The 27,047-nt window shown below is 35.5% G+C and overlaps 1 protein-coding gene across 2 annotated transcripts in view; it reads right to left on the bottom strand.

Annotated features, from left to right (window-relative positions):
* The window catches only part of rxfp2b (relaxin family peptide receptor 2b), a 52,840-nt gene that overhangs the window by 16,201 nt on the left and 9,592 nt on the right, over positions 1 to 27,047 (bottom strand). Inside the window, exons 2-13 of one of the 2 annotated variants that reach the window (XM_049467344.1) lie at positions 26,166 to 26,312; positions 23,517 to 23,594; positions 21,706 to 21,811; positions 16,470 to 16,541; positions 12,764 to 12,859; positions 10,407 to 10,478; positions 7,322 to 7,393; positions 7,126 to 7,200; positions 3,386 to 3,457; positions 2,372 to 2,443; positions 2,212 to 2,283; positions 1,207 to 1,278 (exon numbers count right to left, since the gene is read on the bottom strand). In XM_049467344.1, the coding sequence (XP_049323301.1) occupies positions 1,207 to 1,278; positions 2,212 to 2,283; positions 2,372 to 2,443; positions 3,386 to 3,457; positions 7,126 to 7,200; positions 7,322 to 7,393; positions 10,407 to 10,478; positions 12,764 to 12,859; positions 16,470 to 16,541; positions 21,706 to 21,811; positions 23,517 to 23,594; positions 26,166 to 26,312 (1,006 nt within the window). The remainder of the gene's footprint in view (positions 1 to 1,206; positions 1,279 to 2,211; positions 2,284 to 2,371; positions 2,444 to 3,385; positions 3,458 to 7,125; positions 7,201 to 7,321; positions 7,394 to 10,406; positions 10,479 to 12,763; positions 12,860 to 16,469; positions 16,542 to 21,705; positions 21,812 to 23,516; positions 23,595 to 26,165; positions 26,313 to 27,047) is intronic. The other variant, XM_049467345.1, reaches the window with a different exon arrangement.

Raw genomic sequence — 27,047 nt, 5'->3', positions numbered from 1 at the left:
AATCTAACCCTAACCCTTAAAAATGACTCTAACTTAACTTTTAGACCTAACTATAATCATACCTCAAATAAAACCCTAGAACTTAACAATAACATAAAACTTATGTACATTCTAAAACCTGTCCCTAACCTTTAAAGATGACCCTAAATCCATACTTTTAACCATACCTTAATCTTAACTTCAAATCAACACTAAAACCTAATCTTAAATAAACTGTGCAACTTAACAACAACCTAAAACTTAAATCTAACCCTAACGTTTAAAGATGACCCTAAATCCTTACTTTTAATCATACTCTAATCTTAGCCTCAAATAAGCACTAAACCTAACCCTAAACCTAACCACGACCTAAAACTTAAATCCATCCTAAAATCTAACCCTAACCCTAACAGTGTGGATTTTAGAAGAAACTAATTTTAGGCCAAAACCATTCTTCAAACCTGTAGTGTCTGAGTGTCTCAGGCATCAGGCGGTGTTTTAGTTACCATCTGGCGTAAAAGAGGCATTAAATATTTAGTGGTATTGAACTCTTCAGATGTCTGGCTCCATTAATCAGCAGTGAGCACTGACCCATTAATCCTGACTGGATCATTTTCTACTACAGCAGAGCGTTTAACACCACGCCCACTCTGGTAGGTAAATACTTAGGTATTTCCATTTTAAGTTAAGTTAAAGCAAAGAAGACGTGAATGCACATGCGCTCCTGAGAGGTGGGGCTTTTCCTGGCGGGGGTCCTGAATTTGACACAACACCAGCTTTACACGCGAGCCGGTCAGAGATGAGAGCAATGAATGCCAAAAATAGCAATATACTGCAATAAAAACGACTTTTGGATGATGTCTTGTTCTGCTAACAGACTGAGAGGGTTTGGGTTATATTTTTACTAATGTTTATATTAACTGCTGCCAAAAATCTGTATGAAATGTAAAGTTACATTACTTTAATAAAAGGACCCCATCATAAAAAGGGCTTTTTAGTAGAATAAAATTAAAACACAGGACACAACGCTACTGGTATTTTTTAAAAAGAGTGGGGAAAAATGTAAATATACAACAGAATTGACATACCAATATGTAACTCAGACATTGCACACATATATTTTTCTAATAACAGTAAATGTAATGTGGAGTAACATGTTTAGTTTGTCTTTTATAAGACTGGAGGACGTCCCTCTCATCCTGATCAGAAATGATAATCGATACTCACAGAGACTGGAGCTGAGTGAGATGATCAAACTGGCTCTGGTGGATGTGGACCAGTGGATTCTGGGAGAGATTCCTGAGAGTGAGAGGATACACAGTGGATGGAGAAATACAATATATATATATATATTTATTTATTTATAATATTTCTCAGTATCTGTCAGAAAAAAATGCTGCCTCTAGGTCACATGAAAATATTGTATTTATTACTGTAGATTAGTGCACTTAAATCAAGTGGCCTTGAGGGCAGAATTGGTTTGGGTCTAAATTTTAAACAGGCCTAAAAAATAGAAACCTGCTACCATCAACCCATGTGTTCTTCTTTAGTTATTCTGATTTCATTTATTTGTATGTTTAATGTTAAATTACTTTCTAATCTAGATATGCCACCTAGCAATAAACTAATTCACTAGTGCATCTCAAGAAATTAAAATATTATTGAAAAGTTGATTTTTTTTCCAGTAATTCAGTTTAAAATGTGAAGCTCATATATTATATAGATGTATTAAACACAGAGAGTGATCTATTTTAAGTGTTTATTTCTTTTATTGTTGATGATTATGAAGCTTACAGCCAATAAAAACCCAAAAATCAGTGTCTCAGAAAATTAGAATATTATATGTTAAGACCAATTGGTGCTTTTGTGCAGTGTAGTGTGTGCAGTGTGCCAAGTCCTGCTGGAAAATGAAATCTGCATCTCCATAAAAGTTGTTTTCAGCAGAGGGAAGCTGTAAGATATGAAGTGCTGTAAGATTTTGTGGGAAAACAAAACTGCACTGACTTTAGACTTGATAATAGAACACAGTGGATCAACACCAGCAGATGACAGACATGTCTCTCTGTTAAACCATCACTGATTGGTGGAAACTTGGACTGTGTGTCTCTCTCCACTCTTCCTCCAGATCCACTGTGTTTTATAATATAAGTATATAATTATACGTGCATTCATTAAAAGGTGTGTCCACACACATTTGTTGATATAGAGATTTTATAGAGAATAAAAACTCACAGTATCTGTAAAGCCTGCAGGTCGTTGAAGATGCTGACTGGAAGCTCGGTGATCTGATTACTGGAGAGGTCCCTGCAGAAGTCATCAGACATTCGCATGATTACTGAAAGCGTGTGCATCAGCATTGCTTCAGAAAGCCAGATGTTGCACTAGTACTCACAGCTCTCCGAGCACACGCAGCCCATGAAAGGTGTTCTCCAGCAGAACCGTAATCTGATTGGCCCGCAGTGACCTGAGGACAACAGCAGGGCACAAGTCTGTCAAGTTATCATATTTCACTGTGGAGCCATTTACCTTTAGGTAATACAATAACGTGCAATACCGCGAGCACCGAGTCGAGATATAAGACCAGAGCGACGGCTCCACTTAAACCGTAAAAAAGCAATAAGGAGGATCTAATTCTCTTTTATTAATTCTGACTATATTAAACCCTGCGCTCCAGCAAAACGTCTTCTTACATTTTCTGCTCCAGACGCTCCTGACGTACGGGTTTTACCCACAAAGCATTAAGGACATCTAGTTTTTCAAAAAGTATTAACTGCAATTGACCACACGCTTTTTAAATGGTCTAAACAGATTAATCTTGAGAAGTATAATATTATGCATGTAAATATCTGTGACTTGTACATTACTATCCACTTATTGAGATGTCAGAACCCATCAGTACTCAACATCCTCCACTGTTTAAACTTCATTTGGGAAAAAAATAGATATATAGATTCAGTCTGTAAAAAGAAAAGTGTTTAAATGGCCAAAAAGATGTAGAGTTTAGATTCTCTGACTGAGCTTGGTTCGAGATTTCCCACCACTTTCCTCGGACCGGGACGGATCGGGCTCAAGAAAATGGTCTGTGACGTAGACGTCCATTTTTTAATGCTATTTTTTTTTTTTATATAAAAAAGCATTATATAAAGCAAGTAACAAATCAAACTGTGTTTTAAATAAAAAGTTGCACAAGTTAGAATGTTATAATCATGCAGCTCTGACTGTGTTTTATATTCCTAAAAATTCTTAATTAGTAATTAAAGTACTTAATGCCTCGTTTTAAATGGCAGGGCTCTCCAGATTCTACCAAAGAAGTGTGAGAAGAGTAGAAGAGTGAACTTTATTTATTTTTGACATTTCAGCTTAGATTGTTTCCTCTGTGCTCGTTTGTTTTCTCTCTGTTACTCACAGCACAGTCAGCTCATCACAGGAGAGCAGGGTGGAGTAGTTCAGCATCTGAAGACGATTCCCTTCAAAATCCCTTTAAAGAAATAAAAAACATGAGAGAAACAGAGTTTATCAATTTGCATAATGACTAAAAGTTTCATTTTAGTTTTTTTTATTACTTTTTAACTCACACTTTCAGTAAACATTATTTAAACTATTAACACAGAAATAATCTATTAAATTTGTTTAGCTTCACAGTTAGTAACACCTAGCAACCACCTTCAGCACCACATCAGCCACAAAGAAACAACCCAAACAATTAATTACAGTAATATGCAAGCCACATATTATACAGCAGAAACCAATAAAATATTCCACATTTATTTACACTATAAATAAATAAATACATAAATAAATAATAAGTAGTAACAATAACATCAAAATCAGAACAATATTTTAAATAATAAAATATATTAAGGTGAAAATAATGAGCGAACCACAACACTGGACACAATAATACTGATTATGCTAAACCGAACTAACGTACACTTTACGCTGCTTTACTCCTGGTGCAAAAATTCAAGCAGTTCAGCTTGGTGGTTTGATGGTTTGTGATCATCCATCTTCCTCTTGATTATATTCCAGAGGTTTTTAATTTGGTTAAATCAAAGAAACTCATAATTTTTAAGTGGTCTTTTTCCAGAGCTGTATATATACATATATTATAAATATTGGTGCCCTGCCCTCAGCTGTGTTATGTGTGTATACATGGAAGGGACCAATTATTTTTTTCTTCTATTGTTTAACAGGTGACAATAGCATGCTTTGACATCTTGTAATTGATGCAGAAAGTCCGAACCTTCCAAAAAAAAATAACTGCTTTGGTCCAGATTGTGGTTTATGACATCTTTTACACCTCCTCTATTTGGTCTATTTCTTAGCTCCAGAGCAAACAATGTAGGTGTAAAATCAAAAAAGGGTATTTTCTGTTTCTCTCCTGCAGGTACTTACAGCCTACAGACCCCACAGCTCTGAGGAGGTATAAAAAATAATGAACATTATGTTCCGTCTGCTACACTGGATCTAATCCCATTAAGAGCCGGGTTCATATACCCATCGCTGAAAAACATGCAGGTAAGAAATTGAATAAGAAATTGATCCATTTTCATCTATTTCTGCCCTGCTCTAACGCATTCTCATCACGAGGGGTGAAAAGCACATTTCAGGCTATTAGAGAATCACAGTGTGTTCCAGTCTGTGAGCAGAGCCGCTGTGAAAAACATGCCAGCCCTCGTAATTAGTGCACGAGTTTACAGCAGCGTGCACGTCACAGATGCACAACTGCGAGCTGCATTAGTATCACAGCAAAAAAAAAAAAACTAAAAAAACTATTGATTTATACTGTAAACTGCACTTAAAATCCTTTTATTTTCCCAAAAATACTCAGTGCTCACTAAAGTACAGCTTTATTAGGGTGAGTTTTCAGTAAAGTTTCTCCATCACTAAGGCTGGGTGCAGAGGCATTAGCATTATCTGCTAACCGTGCTAAGCGCTAGCTCTTTCGCTGTTCAGAGGTGAGTATATTGGACTGTAGTCTGCACTTTTACTGTGTTAAAACAAGCTATATGGAACAAACCGCTAGCTGATAGCGCCCTGGATTACCGGAACACTCAGGAATCCTCAGTCTAGTGCTATTGTGCAGCATTTACTAGCATAAACCATGGCTAGCACTAGCAGTTAGATGCTAATGCTAATGATAATGCTGCTGCACCCAGCCTTAGTGGAAATCTGGAAATCTAAGCTTACTGTAGATAACCAATAAACATTTTTTTAGGAGAGAAATCTGTGTAGATTAACATCCAGCTCTCGTTTGACTTTGAAAGAATTACAGTTTTGTTTATTTAGGCATTTCCCTAAACTTCTCCATTAGAAAGGAAACATGGAGGCACCCCTGTTCCTTACTAGTGTTGCTTAATGCGCCTTGTAATCTGGTGTGCCTTATACAGTAGTCCTGTGAGACCCCTCCACGTAGTTGGCACAAAGGTGTTTATGTATTTATTAATTTTACAGTGTAGTATACAGTTTATAGGATATAATTATTTAAAAAATTATGATGTTTATTTTTTTTATTTACATTTTTTGTTTTAATTTAAATTCTCAACATTTTAGAGAAGACTTTTTTAGATTTCTGTTTTTTTTTTTTGCTTTCTAATAATGATTTAAAAACCGTTTTACTATTTACAAAAAAATGTCTCTTAATCCATATTAATTTCAAATACTTTAAATGATCAAAAAGACAGTTTTGACATTTAATAAAGCACTGATATTGGATCCAGTCTGCTTTTATAAGGAAAGAGGAGAGAGATGGTTGCAGTAGTTTTACTAAAGATTAAGGATATTGCCTCTGTCTGGCGTCTTCAGGAAGGATGTGGAACTCTAATCCGGTTTAATCTCTGGGATTTTCTCAGCACTTCACTGCTGTAACACACAGCGAGCGGCTTGTTAAGCAGCTGATGAGTTAAATCAGGTGTGCTGGATGAGAGGAAACAGTGTAATGTGTGTGACGGGGATTAACCCGGGCCTGGGAGAACAGCGTCTCACAGCTGCTGTTTATAATGGGATTATCTTTATCTGACTAAACGCTTTTATCCTCTTTATAGAACTCAAGGCATAAACAACAGCATCTGTACAGCAGCAGCAGCAGTGATGCAGGGAACTGTGGGAAATCCATTACCTGCTGTACTAAACACCAGCAGGATAACACTGCAGCGCAAACATCATATTGTATGTTCATTTCCCCAGAGCAATCCCTGAGATCTGATTGGCTGGATCAGATTAAGAGACTCTACAGGTGTTGCATCATAAGAGACACTAAAATTCTGGTGAAAGAAAGTAATTTAAAGTGATATGCAATTAAACAACTACACAGTTACACACACTGCAAATTCATACTGGATTCATTCCACCCCACAGTGATTAACGTCAGATTTTACAAACTGCACACACTGCAAATTCATACTGGATTCATTCCACCCCACAGTGATTAACGTCAGATTTTACAAACTGCACACACTGCAAATTCATACTGGAATAAATCAACTCCACAATGATTAGCATCAGATTTTACAAACTACATACTTTGCAGATTCATACTGGATTAAAACAACCCCACAATTACTACCAACCTGTAAAACTACACACACTGCAAATTCATACTGGATTGAAACAACCCCACAATGATTAACGACAGATTTTTACAAACTGCATACTTTGCAGATTCATACTGGATTAACACACTCCACAATTATTACCAAACTGTAAAAACTACACACACTGCAAATTCATACTGGATTAAAACCACACAACAAAGTTTAGAGTCAGGTTAAGAAATTACCTAAACTCCATATTCATACTGGGTTAAAACCACTCCTTAATCATTACTGTAAAAACACTGTACAAAGAATTATTTAATTGTTACAATCACACTGTAAAAAGCACACATGCTGCAGATTCATACTGGATTTAAATTACTCCATGTACCGTTAAAAGGTTATTTGAGAAGTATTGTAGTTTTTTTGGAATAAGAACAATGTAAAATGTAACTCAAAAACAGTATAGTTGAGAAACAGACCCAGTTAATTTTTTGGCAAATTTTACGAGAAGTTGAATTGAGTTATTATACGATGTAGTAAATAAATGAAATGAAGAAAATTAGAAAAACACTGCATGACTGGAACTGTATTAAGAAATCATTACACTTACAGCCAGTTGAGAGCGGGCATGTGAGTGCAGAGTCTGGATGAAGGTAAGAGCTCCAGCGAGGTGTTCACCATAGACCTGCACACATCGACCATCACTTCATATTAATTCATATCAATTAACCTACCCACAATCCCGCACAATCCATAATCTAACCACTACTGGAGCACCAACAGAGAGAAAAATCAGAAATACGTACAGAAAGAAGAGCGACTTCAGGCCGGTGAAGGTGTTCACAGTGATGGTCTTCAGAGGATTGTCGTCCAGAATTCTGCACATGGAGAAAAAAGGGAACGAAGAGATATGTGTCACAGGACGAAAAGAGAAACAGGAAGTGCTTCCAAAACAAAAAAGTGACGGTTATAAAAAAAAACATGCATTATATGAGCAGAGCAGTGTGTATTTTATGTCTGAAAACTCTCAACTAAGAAAATTAAACTTAGCAAATTCACGTTTCACTTACTGTATAATAAATTAACATAATATTAATCATTTTGGCTGACCCCAATATTTAAACTCTTTATATATCATATACAGTATGTGTATTACATTTCTCACGTACAATGCTGTTAACTACTTTCTTCAGAGAGTAGCACAAACTGACTCTAAAAAGAACAGAAAAGTGGGAGTGGGAGGCCCTGATGCACAACTGTGCAAGAAGATAAATATCTAAATATAAATTAACTTTTAGATTACATATATATATATATATATATATATATATATATATATTATTCATGTGCACATAAGCTCAGCTCAAGCAGACAGTTGTTTAAATTGAAAAAAAAAAATCTGTTTATATAAAAAAAAAATACATTTAATTCTGCTGTACCAGCTCTATGGCTTTATTCGTTCTTATAAGGTAAGCTTTACAGCATCACCAGTTATGCTGACAAGCCTGTGTTTAGTCGGCTCTGCTGTTTGAAGAACGACCCTGAGTTTTAGACTGCGAATGACGTCTTCCCCCCACTAAAACAATAAAAGACGTGCAGGGAGAGATGGAACGACACACCATCCATCAATATCACCCGCAGATGTGCAGATGAACAAAATATCAGGAAATCAGGATTGTAAGGAATGTAATGGAAGCCATATGCCGTTTTTAGTGTTCTCTGTTTTAATGCAGGCGAGGGAATTCCACTTTTTGGCGGAATTAAAGCATATTCAGTATAAAAATCAGCGCTCTTTACACCTCATTTTTATTAAAACTAGTATTCACAATAACACAATCCTTCTTATATGCTATTAATTAAATATCAACGTATTATCCATGTATTATTAACATATATAGTCTACTTTATTCTAATTTAACCCTTTCAGATCCTGTGTCAATTACAATGGATATCATGTAGTTTCTAGATCAGAATAGATCATAAATCAGCCAATGAAATTGATGTAGCTTTGATGTATCATTATTTAGGAATACATTTTTTGTTAACTATATTTATTTTAATATAGATTTTATATTAGGATTAGTATTAGTGTTTTATTTTGTGTGCATTACAGACAGAAAGAAAAATCTTATATTTTTCCATCACTGGAACATAATTCAGGGTTAACTGACTTACTGTAGATGTTTAGAGGATATCACATGTTGGAATTCAAATCTTTGGTTAGATACTGACCAGCATAAGTTATGCTTTTGTTCGATTTTGATAATTTAACTAATCTACAAGCAAACTAAAACCAAAACTAAGCTAATGGTCCACTTTCACGACAAATGCACAAACAGTATTTCAATAAAGTTTTGTAAAGTAACTACAAATTGGCTCTAACAAGGACAGAAAAAAGGAGTGGGAGGCCCCGATTCACAACTGTGCAAGAAGATAAATATCTTAAGAGTACTAATTTTAAGAAAAAGACACCTCACAGGATGTAAACCGACAAGCATTACAAGCACAATCATCTCGATCTAGTTACAGGGGCATCTAAAAAATTGTAAAACAAATTGTAATGTTTAAACCATGTGACTTCTAAATTGTGTGACTTCTGTGTACCATTGCACTTACACGGTTTATTTACCTTAGCTTAAAAAAAGATATATATATATATATATATATATATATATATATATATAAATAATATGAAAATTTTGTCACCTACAGCAATTAAAGACAATTTATCGCCGCTTATTGTCAAATAAAATTTCAAATTTAGGTTTTAAAAGGCAGGGCATTTGTTTAGAGTAGTTTTTTGGCATTCTAGAGGCCACCGAAGACCAATTTGTCTCAAATTTGTAATGCCAGATAGTGAGGAGTGACGCGAGCCGACTTAAAAGTACAAACAGGTTTATTAGCAGGAAGGCTAACAGATACTGCTAACAGAATAGCCAGGCAAACAGCGATCTCACCAATAACAGAAGACGTAGTCAAAAATACAGTCCGAGTTCGAAACCGAGAAACGGTCCAACCATACATCAAATCCAGAAAGGGCAAAACAAAAGACAGAAACCGATAATCCGAAAACAGGGTCGTAACGAGAAGGCACAGAACAGTACACAGGAAAATAACGCTTAGTATGCAACATGAGTCGACAATACCTCGCAGTGTTTGTTTACAAACGGCCGCCTTAAATACAGGAAGCTAGAGGGGAATGAACCGGAACCAACTCAGAACACAGGCGAGTCTGAGCGTCGGAGCGTAACGTGATTGGGTGAAGGTGAGCGGGTGTTGTTGATGTCATTGTTCACAGGATTTTGGGAAATGGAGTCCGGTAGTGTTGAAGGAGAACACGGCGACGTGACACAATTACGCAAACCAAGATTGTTTTCAAGTGTCGTGAATTGTAAATTAGCAAAAACAGTTGTGGCAACCAAAACTTTCTTGTTGAAATATTTTTTTTTCAAACGCATAAAAATTAAAGTTCAGTATTTTACTGGGTTACTACTGTAAGTCAATTAAAGCCATACTTATAAACCCCAGTAGCTTATACTTAAATCATTAAATCATTTGAGTTTTCTGGTTTACCTTCACTTAATATAATTGAGTATATACAACTCAGAAATAAAGTGTACATTTAATGCTGATGAAGAACTGCAATGAAGGAACTCTGAGCTGGATACATTTTTCCCATGTAATGCTAATGATGCTTAGATAGATAGATAGATAGATAGATAGATAGATAGATAGATAGATAGATAGATAGATAGATAGATAGATAGATAGATAGATAGATAGATAGATAGATAGATAGATAGATAGATAGATAGATAGATAGATAGATAGATAGATAGATAGATAGATAGATAGATAGATAGATAGATGGTGTTTGATGGTTTTACTCACAGCCAGTTGAGCTGCTGCAGGTCAGAGAAGACTCCAGCTTTTAACTCAGAGATGCAGTTTTGGCTCAGAGATCTGAAACAGAAGGTAAACTGTGTCTCAAACCCTGAGATATTACACACTGTTCCCACCATCTTTACAACTCAAATGCTTTCATTACATGTTTTACATTCAATATAATCAATTCTGACTTTTTCAGTTCATATTTCTACAGTTCATACACGTTTTAAACAATATATTTCCATTACTTTTTTCATGACTTTTTTTGTGTGGTGTTCATATTTTTGTTACTCGTTTACTTTGTTTTTTTTTTTCATTGTATTTAATTCAGCAAAATTAAGCAATTTTACATTAAAATGCTTTACACATGCTCGCTTCACCTAAATTGCAAGCAATATAAACAGCTTACATGGTTAATATTTGCCCTTTACCTTTCTTATGTTACATTTCTTTTAAAAAGTGCTACTCTTTTTTTTATTAGTTTTTTAATAAAATGTAAAAGAAAATGAATTAAACTCAGTGTGTGTTTATCGAAAATGTGTTTTGATATATGTTTTTTTTACAAAAAATGAGCCAATGCCAATGAGTTTGAGGTAGAAAAAATATTTTTTTTTGTATCATTTGATGAAAAATGAAAACGGGTCCCACAGACCCGAACACCACACAAGGGTTAAAGGCAAAACATCAGTGCAAATAATAAAAACAAAAGCCAACTAGAACTAGAACTAAATTGATTATAGTAGGTCTAAAATGAATAATTAAATGTTGACACATAGTCTTTAATACTAAAATGTGTGTCAGGTCCTGAGAGCTCCATTGTTTAGAGGTTAAATTACTGAATTAACTCTGAGCTTTTTTTTTCATCAATAAACTGAAACACAAAGATTTGTATTTTCATGACTTTTCCAAAACTCTCTGGGTATTTTTATTTTTTCAAAATGTATCCAGGTCTGGAAATGGCTATTTTCAAATTACATGACTTTTCCAGGTTTTTCTGGACTGTATGATGGTGATATCACATGTTATTATATCTGGTGATTATATCAGACAGCAGGGTTGCCAGACAATTTTCTTTTTTACATGCGTTTTAAGGATTTTAGGTTTTATAGCACAATGGTGTAAAATCACTGCTGGAGGATTAGCCTTTGCTGACCTGTTGAACTGAGGCGGCTTGATTTAATGTATTTAATGACCTGTTTATCCTGATAATGTGAATAAAGTCTGGTTTATTCTGGGTTTGCTCTCTCTCTCAGTGTCTCTAAATGGAGATTAGATAAAAATAAGAGCAGTTTCTCATAACCCAGCAGTGCAGCAGCATTCAAAAAGCTTTATCCATCTTTTACATAACAGTATTAACACAGTAATTTACCTAATAGCTGTTGATTAAAGTCACTGACGCTGTTATGTGACCCAATAAGCACTGTCTTCTTTTTCATAACAGGCCGTTTTATTAGTTTAGTATGCTGTAGGGATACACTGAATATTAAGCAACCTAAAATATCCATTTAAAAAAGGAAGACAGCAAGATAAATGCGTGACTAAATAAGCACATTTGAAGTAAATGCATGATAAGAATAGCACTGCTGAGGTAAATTCATGATTAGAATAGCACTGCTGAGGAAAATTCTTGATTAGAATAGCACTCCTGAAGTACATTTTTGATTAGGATAGCATTATGGTAAATTCATGATTATAATAGCACTAATGAGGTGAATTCATTATAAGTTTAGCATTACTGAGGTAAATTCATTACTAGGATAGCATTCTTGGGGTAAATTCATGATTATAATAGCGCTACTAAGGTAAATGGATAAATAAACGATTAAATTGCTCTGTTATTGCGGCAGGCTTGCTAAATGTGTGAAGATTAGAACTGCTTAGGCAAATGATTGGTATAGCACCGCTGAAGTTACGATTAAAATGGCCCCACAGAGGTAAATTTATGATTATAATAGCACTAATGAGGTAAATTCATGACAAAAAATGCACTGCTGTGGTAAATTCATTGTTAGGATAGTATTACTAAGGCAAATTTATGATTTGAATAGCACCACAGAGGTAAATTCATGATCAGGGTAGCACTGCAGAGGTGAATTCATTATTAGGATTGCATCACTGAGGTAAATTCATGACAAAAAAAATGCACTGCTGTGGTAAATTCATTGATCGAATAGCATTACTGGGGTAAACTCATGATCAGGGTAGCAATACTTAAGTTAATGTATGATTAGGATAGCAAGGCTATGATGAATACATATTAGGATAGCAATGCATAGGTGAATTCATAATTAGAGTAGCACTACAGAAGTAAATTGAGTACAGTATCAGGCCAGTGATGGAGTGTGTGAAGGTTTACTCACAGTTTCTGCAGTTTGAATAATCCACGAAAAGCTTGATTAGACACAGAGTTTATACAGTTATCCTGAAGAAATCTGAAACACACACAACAAAACACACTAGTACACATTAGTTATACACACTGGCAGCCTAAAGCACTATTATGTATATATATTTTATATATATATATATATTATAACACTAGAAATGTGTGAAATCACTTAGTATTTTGATATTTTATGTACAGGGATAATTAGAACTATATTAGAAATTGGCTGTAAGATCATTTTAAGTGTTTTATATTGGAATGGTGCCACTACTATCATCATTTAAAAGATCGCTGGTTCGAATCCCTGTGATGTAGCTTGCCATCAGTGGCCAGAGCCAACTGGCCTTGCTTTCTCTGGTTGGGTACATGGTGCTCATTACTAAAGTCAGCTAAAATGATTGAGTTCATGCCCATATTTTGCACAATAAGTCTATATCATATTACTCTGAAAGGCCTGCAATTACAAATCTCTTTATACAAACAATATTCCTCATTCACCAGTACCTTCCTGCACTCCCGCAGATTTCCTCAGAACAATGCTCTAATAATGACGGATCCCACTGTCCTCAGTCCAACTGACCCGATCCCAATCAAGAAAGCATTGCTGAAAGTCAGAATCTCTTTAAAAAAAACTCCATTAGTGGTTTTTAAGAACCAAGAATACAGTTCACTCTTTCATAACCTTATGCTTCATGTCCAAACAGAACCCAACCGGCACTGACACGTTCCAGCAGGACCACTGTAGGGGGGGTTGAGTGTGACTGGACCTGATGGAACACCGGGACACCCTGACCAGCAACAAAACCCAGCCTAAATCCCAATTCTCAACCTGGAACAGATGGTGAGACAGGCACGGGCAACTGTTACTGAAACCAGCAGCCCGTGTGGAAGGATGAGCCGGGCCGAGTCGAGCCAGATTTCCATCCGAGGGTCCGCAGAAGTCATGTGCAGTCCCAAAATTACAGCAGAAAAAAAAGAAAAGAAAAGAAATACCACTTCCATCCACTTCTTTGGAAAATGTAGGCTACCGTGATTAGGAGTGATATCAAAACCAGCTAATTTTGATGGCAAAAGAGATTTATCTCAGTCTCTGCTTTTAGCAGAATCTTCTTTTACAGTCATTTACAGCCCTTTTAACAGCTGTGCTGTTTCCAGTTCAGGGTTGAGAAATTTCATTATCACCATTTTATCACCATTATAACCACCTTGTTATGACAAATGTAATCGTTTTATGCATGTTCATTCACTAGATGTGAATGATGCCACCTAAACTGCCCGGGGTGCCAACCCTCATCCAGTGCCCCTCTGTTTACTGTATGAGGGAGGGAGGCTCTTCACGTATCAGTGTCCTGCTCCTCTGTGAATAAACACATCCAGACTTGATTTAGGGTGTGTCAGTGTGTCTTTGCTATCATAACAACAGGAAAAGTATCTCTTGCATGACTCCATTATTCATGGGTGTGTTTTGGGTGTATTCTGAGATTGGAATGCATCCAAGAAACACACATAAATGCACGCTACAGTTTTACTGCTGCTGTAGTCTTTCACTTATATTTTTGCTATTAACCTGGTTAATCGAGCTGGTATGTCAACTTTAAAACAGTTTAAAACTGTTTTTTTTTTTTTTTGCATTTATTTGTGCAGAAATTTTCAAACTTTTTTTACTATTATTTATAAGATGAAGTAAGAGAGGATAATTCTTCATTAATCCCACTTATTTATTAATCCCAATCACACATTTTGTTTTGTGTCGTAATTACAATCAAATTACAACAAAGTATAATAAATAATAAACTTTTGTCCCAATTTCTGGGCCAATGTTTTGTAAAATAAAACAATAAAAAAACAGTTATTGTAATACGCCTAGTCCAAATTTACTCTCATTTATATACGAAAAGAAAAACAAAACTATAAAGTTGGCTTTACAAGTTGGCATTCCTGAACATTGGATAGCTTATTGGCATGAGATGAGGAGCAAATCAACAATTAGCAACCTGTTCTGCTAATATGAAGCCAAAACAAAAGCTAAAAGGCTGATTGGCTGAAAGCACAGGGGAACAGTCCAGGATCAGAATCCTGCCAGAATCATTAAATACAAGAGGAACTTTCTGCTGCAGTGTTTTAAGACTGAAGCCAATAGACTGGATTAGACTCAATTTAAGGCAGGGTGTTTTCACACAAGGGGTGCACGGTATGGACAAAAATCTGATGTGTGTTAACAAGAGGTGGAAAGTAGGAAGTACTGAAAAACTGTTATTAAGTAAAAGTACCTTTACTTTTCTAAATTTCTACTCAAGTAAATGTAAAAGTACCCATCTAAAAATCTACTCGAGTAATAGTAAAAAAGTACTCAATTTGAAATTGTCACGGAAATGGGGGTGACCCAGGCAGGGTGACGAGGAAAGCGGACACAAGTGCAGGTAAGGGCGAAATAAATAAATAATTTATTAAATAAATAACAAAGAAACAAGGAAACGAGGAACAAGTAAACATGAAACAAAGAAACACAAATAACCAATAACAAACGAGCGATGATAATAATAAACAAACAGGGAATATATATATATATATATATATATATAAGGGAAATAAACTAGAAAATAAATAAGGAAATAAACTATAAACGTGAAAACAAGAAATAAACGAGAAACAAATGACTAAGGTTATATACAGGGAGCTAGGGAACATGGAGCTAAACAAGAAACTAAACTAGACAAGGAGAACTAAACTAAGCAGGGCAAGGGAGAAAACAATGGAAATAAACAGGAAACTAGAAATATACACAAGAGATAAACAGAGGTAAACACAGAGCAAGGACTAGGGCTATGAAACGCGGTGAAACAACAGAGAGACAAAACAACAGGGGAAGGTGCAAAGACCGACGGAGGACAAGGTGGCAGTGGAGGGCTATTTAAAGAAACAGGAAACACTATAATTAGAAACACCTGGGGAAGGGACGGAGCAACAAATGAGAAACAGGTGGAAAAGTACTGAGACGGGAGACACAGAGGAGCACAGGTCACATGGGGCAGACACACAGACACGAGATGAGACCAGGATGTGACAGAAATTTACTTTGAGTAAAAGTTACACAGTTACTTTTATTTATTTGATGTACAAAAGTACAAATCATAAATTAAATAATTATTAAATTCAATAATTTGGACCTTTCAAGCAGTATTTGTTCACACAACCCCATAAAACATGGTAAAGGTTTCTATGACCCCTTTTTTCATATTGGTGACTATAAACTGTATTTTTTATAGTTTTACAGTTCATTATTGTTTTTTTTTTATGATCTTTAACAGGGGTTAACATCCTTGCACCTAATCATGTTTTATACCCCGTCACACTCTGTTTCTGTAGATGTTTCTGCTACATAAAGCTAAAATGATGTAATCTTTATGAGTAAGCCTGTAATAAAGCTCAGTTTTTCTCATTCACAGCAGCAGCAGCGAGTCTGTACAGAAGTCTATCATACAGTAGTTCAGTCCTAGTAGCTCAGCCCTTAAAGAAATTCTATTAAGAACTGAAATAGGTGTTTAAATTGCATTCGGACCAGCTGATCTCCTTCACCTTCTTTTATTAAAAGCACACCATTGATTTTCATCGTGATACAGTTTCTCTGCGCTGTTTAAACTTAATAATAAAATGAATGTAATAAACCTGCTGATACTTACAGCCTCTGGAGCTCTGTGTATTTGATGAAGGCCTCTTCAGGTAGAACTCGGATCTCATTGCTCTTTAAAGACCTGCAAGGAGAGCATAGCAAAAATGGAGTCATCCATAAAGAACCTTCAATTTCTTCTGTTTGGGATTTTGATGCTGGTCAGGTTTCAGTATAAAAGGCCTTGTGGTGAGTTCTTTATTTCTGTGTTTGCTGTGGAGCACCACTATCTCAGCAGCATCCTATATACAATCAGTCACCCCTAGTAGTAGTACAAGGGCCACGTGAGTTCCAACTGGTAGCATGTTTCAGCAGGATAATGCTCACCCACACACAGCAAGGTTTTTTTGGCCATATTGCAACATTTTTGTCCTTTTGTCCTATAGTATATTGTGTTATTTTGATTAAATAGCTATTAGATATTTCGATCCATATGTTACCCAGTTTCACATTATGATCTATGAACATTTTTTGAGTTTGAGTTTTATTTATTTTAGCTGAGATGAGCTTCAATGCAGAAGTCTCAAACTCTTAAAAGCTTTTAAAGCTTTAAAGCTTCTAAAGAGCTTCTAAAGAACTTTTACAGAACTTTAAAGATTCCCTGTTTGGATATTGTTTTGACCAGACAGCTCTGACCAATCAGAGGAGACTATGATGTGCTTGTGTGGTTTATTGGTGCGCATGTTGGTGTGTTTAGGTTTGTGCCTGTGTGAAAACAAACCAAACAGAGGGAATAACGCTCCAAATAAACAAACTAATAAATAAAAATAATACAAAAACTGATCCAGACAATAGAAACTTTCACAACTACAGGTGTAAAAATACTCTTAATCTCACAGCTGACTGTTGTATGTGAACAGGGGCTGTTTTTCGTCCAATGAAAAACAAGGATCTCCAAAACAGCAACTTTTCAGAAGGGATGTAAAAACCTTCTTAACTTTCAATTGAAGTCAATGTAAAACCAGTTTATTTCAGGTAATTTTGGAAAATTTCTATTGGTTCATTAAATAAGAATTTTAGACAGAGAGTAAAGGACAGATTGTGTGTGTAAATGGTGTGGTAAACTAAAAATCGACAAAAATGGAGATACTTGTTTTTCATTGGACAGGGACGATACACAGTATTAGATGTGGATAAGGATGACAAACACTCCAAGGATCTAAAAGAAAAATCTACCATTACGAGTTACTCAAGCTTCAATAAATCACATATATTTATAATTGCAGGATCAAAACCTACATAAATGATTAAATAATTGGTGCTGAATGTTTTGACATGTATTTTAACTTGCCAAGGCCAAGGATCATAATTAACTACAGCTGTTAGCATCTCTGTTCCCACATTAAGAGACGTTCATCGAAAGCACTTACAGGATTATCCAACACACACAACACAGTGTGAGTTCAGTGCAGATTTGTGAAGTTTTAAACAACTGCAGACCCCAGGATTAATGTTATTAAGAGATTCAAGCTACTGAGAAATGCAGCCACTGTGCCAAGGTCTGGCAAAAGAGCCAAAATGATTGGTCAGAAACGAGGAGACTGGTTTGAATGGTCAGGAAAAAAATCCAAGAACCACCAATGAACACCTTCAAGCTTAACTAAAGTTTGCAGACGATCATATTAAAAAAGTAAAGACATTCAGCCCTAAAACAATGTTTAACAACTGTTAAACATGGTGGCGGTTGCACTAATATATAATACATAGTAGAATGAATAAGCAGTAATGATAATGAAGTAGCAGGACTACTAGATTTCTTCAGAATTCTTCAGAACTTCAATGGAAGTTAAGTCCAATTACAGAATCTGACAGAAGTATTTAAATGTACAGAATATTCAACATAAAAATAAATTGATAAAAATCTCCATTTACAGGCACTATAATTATTTACACTTGGTTCAAAAATGCCACAATCCTACGTTTCTGGTTATGATTATTTTCATTGCTTGTTTTAACGTGATTAACGCTCAGAATACAGGCTGATATATACACACTTCTGAACGGCGATAGAGCTAGTGCTTAGCGTGGTTAGCGGCTAATGCTAATATTGCTAAAGTTGTGCTAATGCTGCTCCAGCAGTGCTAGCCGGGGTTAGCAGGAATCTACAGGCAGATAATACTAACCTCTGAATGGCAAAAGAGCTAGAAGTTAGCACGGTTAGCAGCTAATGCTAATGCTGCTCCAGTCTCAGCGCTGGAGAAACTTCACCTGGAGAAACTACCAATACCTGACTGGTAGAATTCATACATGAGGAGCCCTGGATTATAAGGAGCTCTGATTATTTTGGGGAATTTAAAGATTTTAAGTCACTTTATTGTGTGGAAAAAAAAGAATAAAGTAACTATTAGTCAGATTATTAACGGATTATCAGGCTGCATGTAAAAGATGGCTACTATGGATCAACTGCACAAATGAAATATCTCCTTCATCTGGCATTAATCTGTTAACTTTCATAATTCATGTTGCCTTGCCATGAGCACACTGACCACATTCAACCTTACTAACAAGATAACACCTCAGAACTTTTACACGTGTGCAATCCCAGTCCGTTCCCTGATGCAACACGTCAGTGTACATTTTTATACAAAATGAACATTTTAAAACAGTAAATAAGGCTTTGTGTATTACAGCTTCCTGATTTGCTGGTTTTTGGTTTGAAACTGGTTCAACAGAATGTGCATCCATCTGCGCTCGGAAAAAATGTGCCGAACTTGGACAGCAAACAATATAAAACCAACATTTTTAAGACCTCCTCCCACGAAGTGTTCCAAATGCATGTTTTTAACGGGAGTGCGCTTGATGATTACCAGCACTGCTGGGCGTGAGCCACCATGATTCACTCAGCGTCTCACCATTAATGAGCTCCATTACACCCAGAATACCACCACAAACAGCCGTCACAGGTGACACGCGGCTGGAAATTTGCAGCTCGAAAGCATTTAAAATGCCTTTAAAAGCATTTAATCAGAAACGCTGCACGCGTTCATGTTGTAGTGAAGAACGCTAGAGCCGAGTCTGAGTCAAGACCAAGACCAGATTAATAATTAAAAATAAAAACATTAAAGTTTCTTCTAAAACTTAATCAGAAGTCACCACATGAAGTCAACTGAATCAAATACTATTCAACTATCACAATTTACCTTTAAACAGCTCGCCGCTAAGGTTAGCCAGCTTTTCACTGGCTTTTTTTCTCTGTTGAGACATTTAAACTGAATAAAACGGATAATCTCAAGTCACCATTAGGAACCTCTACAACTTCCAGCACAGAGATCTTCCTTAAAAACTGGCCTCTACGTTTAACTAGACAGCTAAACCTCAGAAAATAAGAACTAAGGTAAGTCTCAAGGTGGTCCTGTGCACACGTGTTTAGATATAATTAAAAACTAAATCATAACAAATGAAGGTGATAAATCTTATTTTCTTCTCTGATACAATGTAATAACTATTTTAATCAGTCTTACTTAGAATATTCACTATATTTTAAGTACTTTTAACTCAAAATAAGCAAAAAAAAGTCAGCCATTATGTTTTTCTGATTCTTGTGAACAAATTTAAGGCACAAAATCTGTCTTTTTGCTTGATTTAAGTCGTTCTTCACTCATTATTTGACTTTACGATAACTTTTTTTGTGTTTACATTCGTTTTGTCTAGTTTTTCCCAATTGATTTTTTGCAGTGCAGGTTTCACTCTCAATCTGTCTCAAGCAATAGTTTCTTTATTGTCTCCATCTAAATTAGAATATTAGAAAGACTCTAAATACCTGTATAAGCCTGCCGGCAGGTTTTAGCTGCCAACACCTCACAAAGTTTTACCTTATGATCATTCAAAAACAGCCAAAAACAGACAAATAATGTGTTACATGACATCCATGTTTTGAGACAGTGTAATATGAGTGTTTTAACTAAAAAATATTTTTTCATTTTTATAATATATTATGTATCATAAATTATTTGAGTAATATTGTATAAATTAAATAATTGTAATTAGGTAATATTGTATGCAGAAATGAAGTAAAGTTTACTAAAAGAAAGGATTGATTCAGTAAAATAAATGAAGTAAAGTTTAATAAAAGAAAGGATTGATTCAGTAAAAATAAATGAAGTAAAGTTTACTAAAAGAAAGGATTGATTCAGTAAAAATAAATGAAGTAAAGTTTACTAAAAGAAAGGATTGATTCAGTAAAATAAATGAAGTAAAGTTTAATAAAAGAAAGGATTGATTCAGTAAAAATAAATGAAGTAAAGTTTACTAAAAGAAAGGATTGATTCAGTAAAAATAAATGAAGTAAAGTTTACTAAAAGAAAGGATTGATTCAGTAAAATAAATGAAGTAAAGTTTAATAAAAGAAAGGATTGATTCAGTAAAATAAATGAAGTAAAGTTTACTAAAAGAAAGGATTGATTCAGTAAAATAAATGAAGTAAAGTTTACTAAAAGAAAGGATTGATTCAGTAAAATAAATGAAGTAAAGTTTACTAAAAGAAAGGATTGATTCAGTAAAAATAAATGAAGTAAAGTTTACTAAAAGAAAGGATTGATTCAGTAAAATAAATGAAGTAAAGTTTAATAAAAGAAAGGATTGATTCAGTAAAATAAATGAAGTAAAGTTTACTAAAAGAAAGGATTGATTCAGTAAAATAAATGAAGTAAAGTTTACTAAAAGAAAGGATTGATTCAGTAAAAATAAATGAAGTAAAGTTTACTAAAAGAAAGGATTGATTCAGTAAAATAAATGAAGTAAAGTTTAATAAAAGAAAGGATTGATTCAGTAAAATAAATGAAGTAAAGTTTACTAAAAGAAAGGATTGATTCAGTAAAAATAAATGAAGTAAAGTTTACTAAAAGAAAGGATTGATTCAGTAAAAATAAATGAAGTAAAGTTTACTAAAAGAAAGGATTGATTCAGTAAAATAAATGAAGTAAAGTTTAATAAAAGAAAGGATTGATTCAGTAAAAATAAATGAAGTAAAGTTTACTAAAAGAAAGGATTGATTCAGTAAAAATAAATGAAGTAAAGTTTACTAAAAGAAAGGATTGATTCAGTAAAAATAAATGAAGTAAAGTTTACTAAAAGAAAGGATTGACTGAAGTTCAGTTCACTTATTTACTCTGTGTAACATTAAAGTCTGGAAATATTAAATTTACTTAAAAAAAAGCAAATGCAGAAAGTTGCGAAACCTTTTTTAAAGTACATTTTACGCATCTTTTTTTTTTTCACTGTGAAACAGGCTGTCAGTGAAAGATACGTACAGAGACGAGACGTTAGACGAGACGTGTGGGATGGACCTCAGCCTGATCCGAACACACTGCAGCTCCAGCACAGAGCACTGACATCCATCCGGGAACTGCTGCAGAACTGAGAGAGAGAGAGAGAGAGAGAGAGAGAGAGAGAGAGAGGGGGAGAGAAAATGAGAGAGAGAGAGAGAGAGAGGGAGAGAGAGAGAGAGAGAGAGAGAGAGAGAGAGAGAGAGAGAGAGGGGGGGAGAGAAAATGAGAGAGAGAGAGAGAGAGAGGGAGAGAGAGAGAGAGAGAGAGAGAGAGAGAGAGAGAGAAAGTAAACAGAATTATGCGATCAATATACACCCAGAAGAAAGCAACTGTCAGAAATTAAACTTTTTTCCAAATCAAGGCACTTTAGCCTATAGTTTCTCAGGGGGTTCTGGGTAAAGTTTTTATCCTCTGTGATTTTATTCCCGTCCAGAACGATCATGTAGGTGTTTTTCTCAGAAGTCCTCTGAGAAAATGACAGGCTGAATTATCTACTGTTTTTCTCTGAACTCCGTGCTCCTCCGGTAATTTTAGTCCCGTCCGGATGCACATCTCTGAGTTTCGTCTCCTCGCCTTTAATAAAATAGTAAAATAGCTATTTGTCCACTACAGCGCTCCGTAATTTCACTTTGGGCGCTTGGGCGTTTCCACGGAGATCCATGTTAAAAAAAACACAACAGGGAGTGGAAATGGAGGAGCTACTGAACATGATGATGTCATGTGACCGAGAAAGCCGAGAAAAAAACTCACTGGTCCTCCTGTATTTTTTTTTCAATTACAGTCTGGATGCAGGAGTTTTATCACCAAAGAGTAGAAGTGTGAAATATTTTTTACAGACGCCCTCCGGAGAAACTGATCCCGTCCGATTATGTTAAAGAGCCACTTTGACATAAAAGTTATGTTTTTTTTTTTTTTTTTTTTTTAATTTTAAGAAATTGTGGTTATTTCCGCCTCTTCCAGAGGTTTTCAATTTAGTGAAATAAAAAGAAACTCAACATTTTTAAGTGGTCTCTTATTTTATCGATTGTAGCATTAATAAATATATTTTGTTTGTTTATTTATTTAGTTATATGTGTGTTTACGAGTATTTCACAACGACTAAGTGCATCCGTTTGTTATTTGAATTTCAGAATATGTATAATAATATAGATTACAACTCATTACTATAAGAGTGAATAAATACTGTACTGTTCTGTATGAGTTAAATCGATGTTTGGGGTTCGATTGAGCTTTTCTTTTTCTTTGAACTTATTTGTTACGGTTTACTTTGTGAAGCTCTTTGGGAACCACTTGTAGAACTGGCTCATTCTTTTCTCACGTCATGCGTTAGTTCGTTCGCTATTTGCTAAGATTGGTCGCTTTTGGGAAACGCACCCTAGGACAGTTTGAGTGTTTTTTTGAAAGGAACTTCTTACTTGCAATTTTAAAGATGCATGTTATGGATCTAACAACGAACTCTACTACTCTACAACATATTGCGAAGACTGACAGGTGGCAGTGTTATACATGCATTACACACTACTTCTGTATGTGTATCTTAATAAACATAAATATGACCAAGAGTTGCCCATATAGGTATATAGTTTTTAATGTTCCTGGTAATAATTTAATAATCTTCCTTTTGGATAATCAGATAATTACAGTATTCCAATAATTTAAAAGCACTTGGTGATGCCTATAGGGATTTTTACCCAGCATTTTTCCAGATTTTACAGTATTTTTGCAGAGTATTTCACAATTCCTCTGTGGCCTCTGTTATGATATTAGATAAAAGAAGATGAGTGTATTCTTACAGCAGTCTGTGGACAGCTCCACGGGGAAGGATCTCTTAATCGTTCTGTCAAAGAAGTCAGCCCAACCGCTGTTATCGCCTGTAGGGGACAAAGACAGGATTAACGGACTGGGGTATGAGATATGAACCACACAGCCAGTAAAACCACACACACACATACTGACACACACACACACAGTATTCCTATTATAATCTTAAAACTAAAGCTTCCAGCTAAACGTTCTTCACATTACAGACGTCCAGATCCAATCTGAGTGACAAAAAAAATGAAGAGAGCACTCTGAATCAGTTTCTCTGATTTTGCTATTTATAGGTTTATGTTTGAGTAAAATGAACATTGTTGTTTTATTCTATAAACTACAGACAACATTTCTCCTAAATTCCAAATAAAAACCTCAAATAATGCAAACAAAACAAGTTCATATTCATAAAGTTTTAAGAGTTCAGAAATAATCAATATTTGGTGGAATAATCCTGGTGGTTTTTAATCATAGTTTTCTTAATTCATCTTGGCATCATGTTCTCCTCCACCAGTCTTACACGCTGCTTTTTTTTTGGATAACTTTATGCTGCTTTACTCCTGGTGCAAAAATTAATTCAAGCAGTTCAGCTTGGTTTGATTGTTTGAGCCTGTGATCATCCATCTTCCTCTTAATTATCACATTTTTGGGGAAATTATAGGATTTTGAGTGTGCCTTATAGTGTGAAAAATACGGTAAGCAAAAAACAGGGGGAAAAGTCATGGGATAGCAGCAGGCAGCAAACTGATCGTAAGATATTTCATTTTCTCAGGCAATGGCCTGAAAACACCCACACACTTGCTTGTATTGACTTTTGATTTTATTTTAAGATGTGAGGTGTTATCTTGTGTGAGATTTTGAACAATGGTCATTGTGCTCATGGCAAGCCAATGTAAATTATGTGAGTTTGAGTGCCAAATATGTACTTATTATCCATAAGTGGATGGAAATGATCGTGACCAGTAGAAAATTAGTGTATTAGTGTAAAATTTGTGTAAACTAGAGTACAAATGTGTATGTTTTGGATTTATTCAGTATATAAAAGGTTATATTTTGTATTGCAGGCCGTGTAGAGAACACACTTTTCCACTGAAAGCCTGGTTTCCTAACATTCAATAAAATCACACCCACTGAAAAGCTGTAAGCCCGGTTCATTAGAGAGCCACTGCTCAAAGGGCTTAACAGCTAATAAAACTTTATCCAGCATATCCCTCATATCCCTCATAATCTGTCCAAACCATTTCACTCAGCTTCACTCAGACTCACAGCCCAGACCCTGCACCATTTCACTTTCTTATACTGCAGAATTTAAGCTTATTTACTTACATTCTTACTTTACTCAGCACTTAAACTCAGTGTTTTTATTATTTTAAAATGTCCTGCATTGTAGATTAATACTAAAGTCATCCAAACGATGAAGGAATACAAATGGAATTATTTAGTAAACTAATATTATTTAGTGATTTAGGCACATCTTGCTTTGATTAGCATTTTCTCAGTCATCTTTATGAGGTAGAGTCACCTGAAATTCAGGCTTTCAGTTAACAGCTGTGCTGAACTCATCAAGAGTTAATGATGTGACCTTCTTGTCTCTTAATGTTGTAAAGTTGTAATCCAGATTATGAGAAGAACTTTAAGAAGAAATAAAGATCCTTCAATATGAAAAGAAGAATTTCCACAAGACCCTCAAAAACAAGAGCAAGAGTTTCCTCTGTTGTACAGGATAAGTTCAACATATCTACTCGACAATCCTGTCTGAGACTAGAATTACTAGGCTAACATTAAATGATTTTATTCAGAAAGACCGAGCAAAGCGATCAACAGAAATGCGCAACCCTGTATTATTACAAGCAGTACGAGCGCCTAACCCTGCGTTCACACTGGAAAGCAACAGGCAACCATTCATTGCCATTCATGGCAGGGCGTGATTTCAGCACAGCACCAAATTTAAACTTTCTGTTTTTCTGCACATGCTCTCTGCACTCTAGTTCCGGGTTATGTTCATTGGTTCCACAAGTTTCGCACAGTGTATTCTGTGTGGATTTGCGCAAACTGAACCATGACCCCCTCTTACTGTGAAGTTTCGTAAAAAATACACATACTGTTACACCTATAACTCGTGAGCGAAAACTTTACTCAAGAAAAAAGGGCAGTCACAGGAAATGCACATAGCTGGCAAGAACCACTGTGAATCTTGAGAACTCTCGACTTCTGTCATTGATGTGACGCCATAATCCGAGAGCTCACAAAGAGATCGCCATCGATTGACAAGCTTTCGACAAATCGAGTATCAGTGTCAGTGAAGCTGAATCTGGTAGTGAGCCAGTGAGAGCCAATGGGAGTAGAGGACACGGGGTGAAGAGAACGCAGAGGGCGGGGTTTTTATACAACATTAACAAGCCACAATATGATAATGTCTTTATCTATTTTCTGAGACGGTCTGTGTCAGTCGTTTGTTTCAGACTAAAAAAACACCTCGTCCGTGACCACATCAGTTCAGTGTGGTTTTGTGACAAAACAAGTGATTTTGTAGAGAAGACCTGGGTCCTGCGTTTGTTCTGGTGGATAAACGGGTAAACCGTGAGTGTGTGTGTGAGAGTGTGTGTGTGTGTGTGTGTGTGTGCACTGACCGCAGTGCTCCTCGTCGGCTCCGTTGGGACAGTCCTCGATGCCGTTACAGTGCAGAACCTGCGGCAAACACACACTCAGATTCCCACACGGAAACTGTCCCAGCGTACATCCCTCAGATACTGACTGCAGACTGTCCAATCCTGCAGCTGAAACACACACACACACAATTACTTACAGGGAACATATTAACATAAAAGCAATTAATGCTCACATCTGTCCTGGTTTACTAAGCAGAAGTATAAATGCATTCTCAGCAATTACAAATATTCAATGAATTAGGGCTGCACGATATATATCGCAATGTATTTTTTTTTCTAATAGCATATGGCATGTGGCTTCTGTTTTTGAATGTGATTGTAGAGAATTCCAGCCAGACACTGCTGTTCACTAGATAGATAGATAGATAGATAGATAGATAGATAGATAGATAGATAGATAGATAGATAGATAGATAGATAGATAGATAGACTTACTACAAACTTATACAAGGTAAGATATATCTGTAAGCGGAGCAGTGCAGTAGATGTTGCTAATGGTCATTAAACAAATATATTTCTAAAAAGAGAATGTGAATATATGAATACCCAATCATGAGTAAAGTGTACTTGAATGTAAGTGAGGTTGGGGAAGTGTTAGTGTAAATAATTAAGTGGTAATAATGTCCATGTAAGTAATAATGTCCATGTGCTGTGACTGGGTTAAACTCAGTCAGTAGCAGCATCCCGTCCCCGATGGGAGGAGTTAAAGAGTCTGATGGCTCTCGGGATGAAGGATTTTCTGAGTCTGTCTGTTGTGCAGCTCTGTGACAGCAGTCTGCCACTGAAAGCAGTTCATCCAAAGTCCTTCTCTCAGCTATTGTAACCAGAGAGTCCAGCTCCACT

This window comes from Astyanax mexicanus, chromosome 18, assembly GCF_023375975.1.
Source record: "Astyanax mexicanus isolate ESR-SI-001 chromosome 18, AstMex3_surface, whole genome shotgun sequence".
Lineage (NCBI taxonomy): Eukaryota > Metazoa > Chordata > Actinopteri > Characiformes > Acestrorhamphidae > Astyanax > Astyanax mexicanus.
Note: the sequence above shows the minus strand (reverse complement) of the source record. Positions and strands in the feature narration are given on the sequence as shown.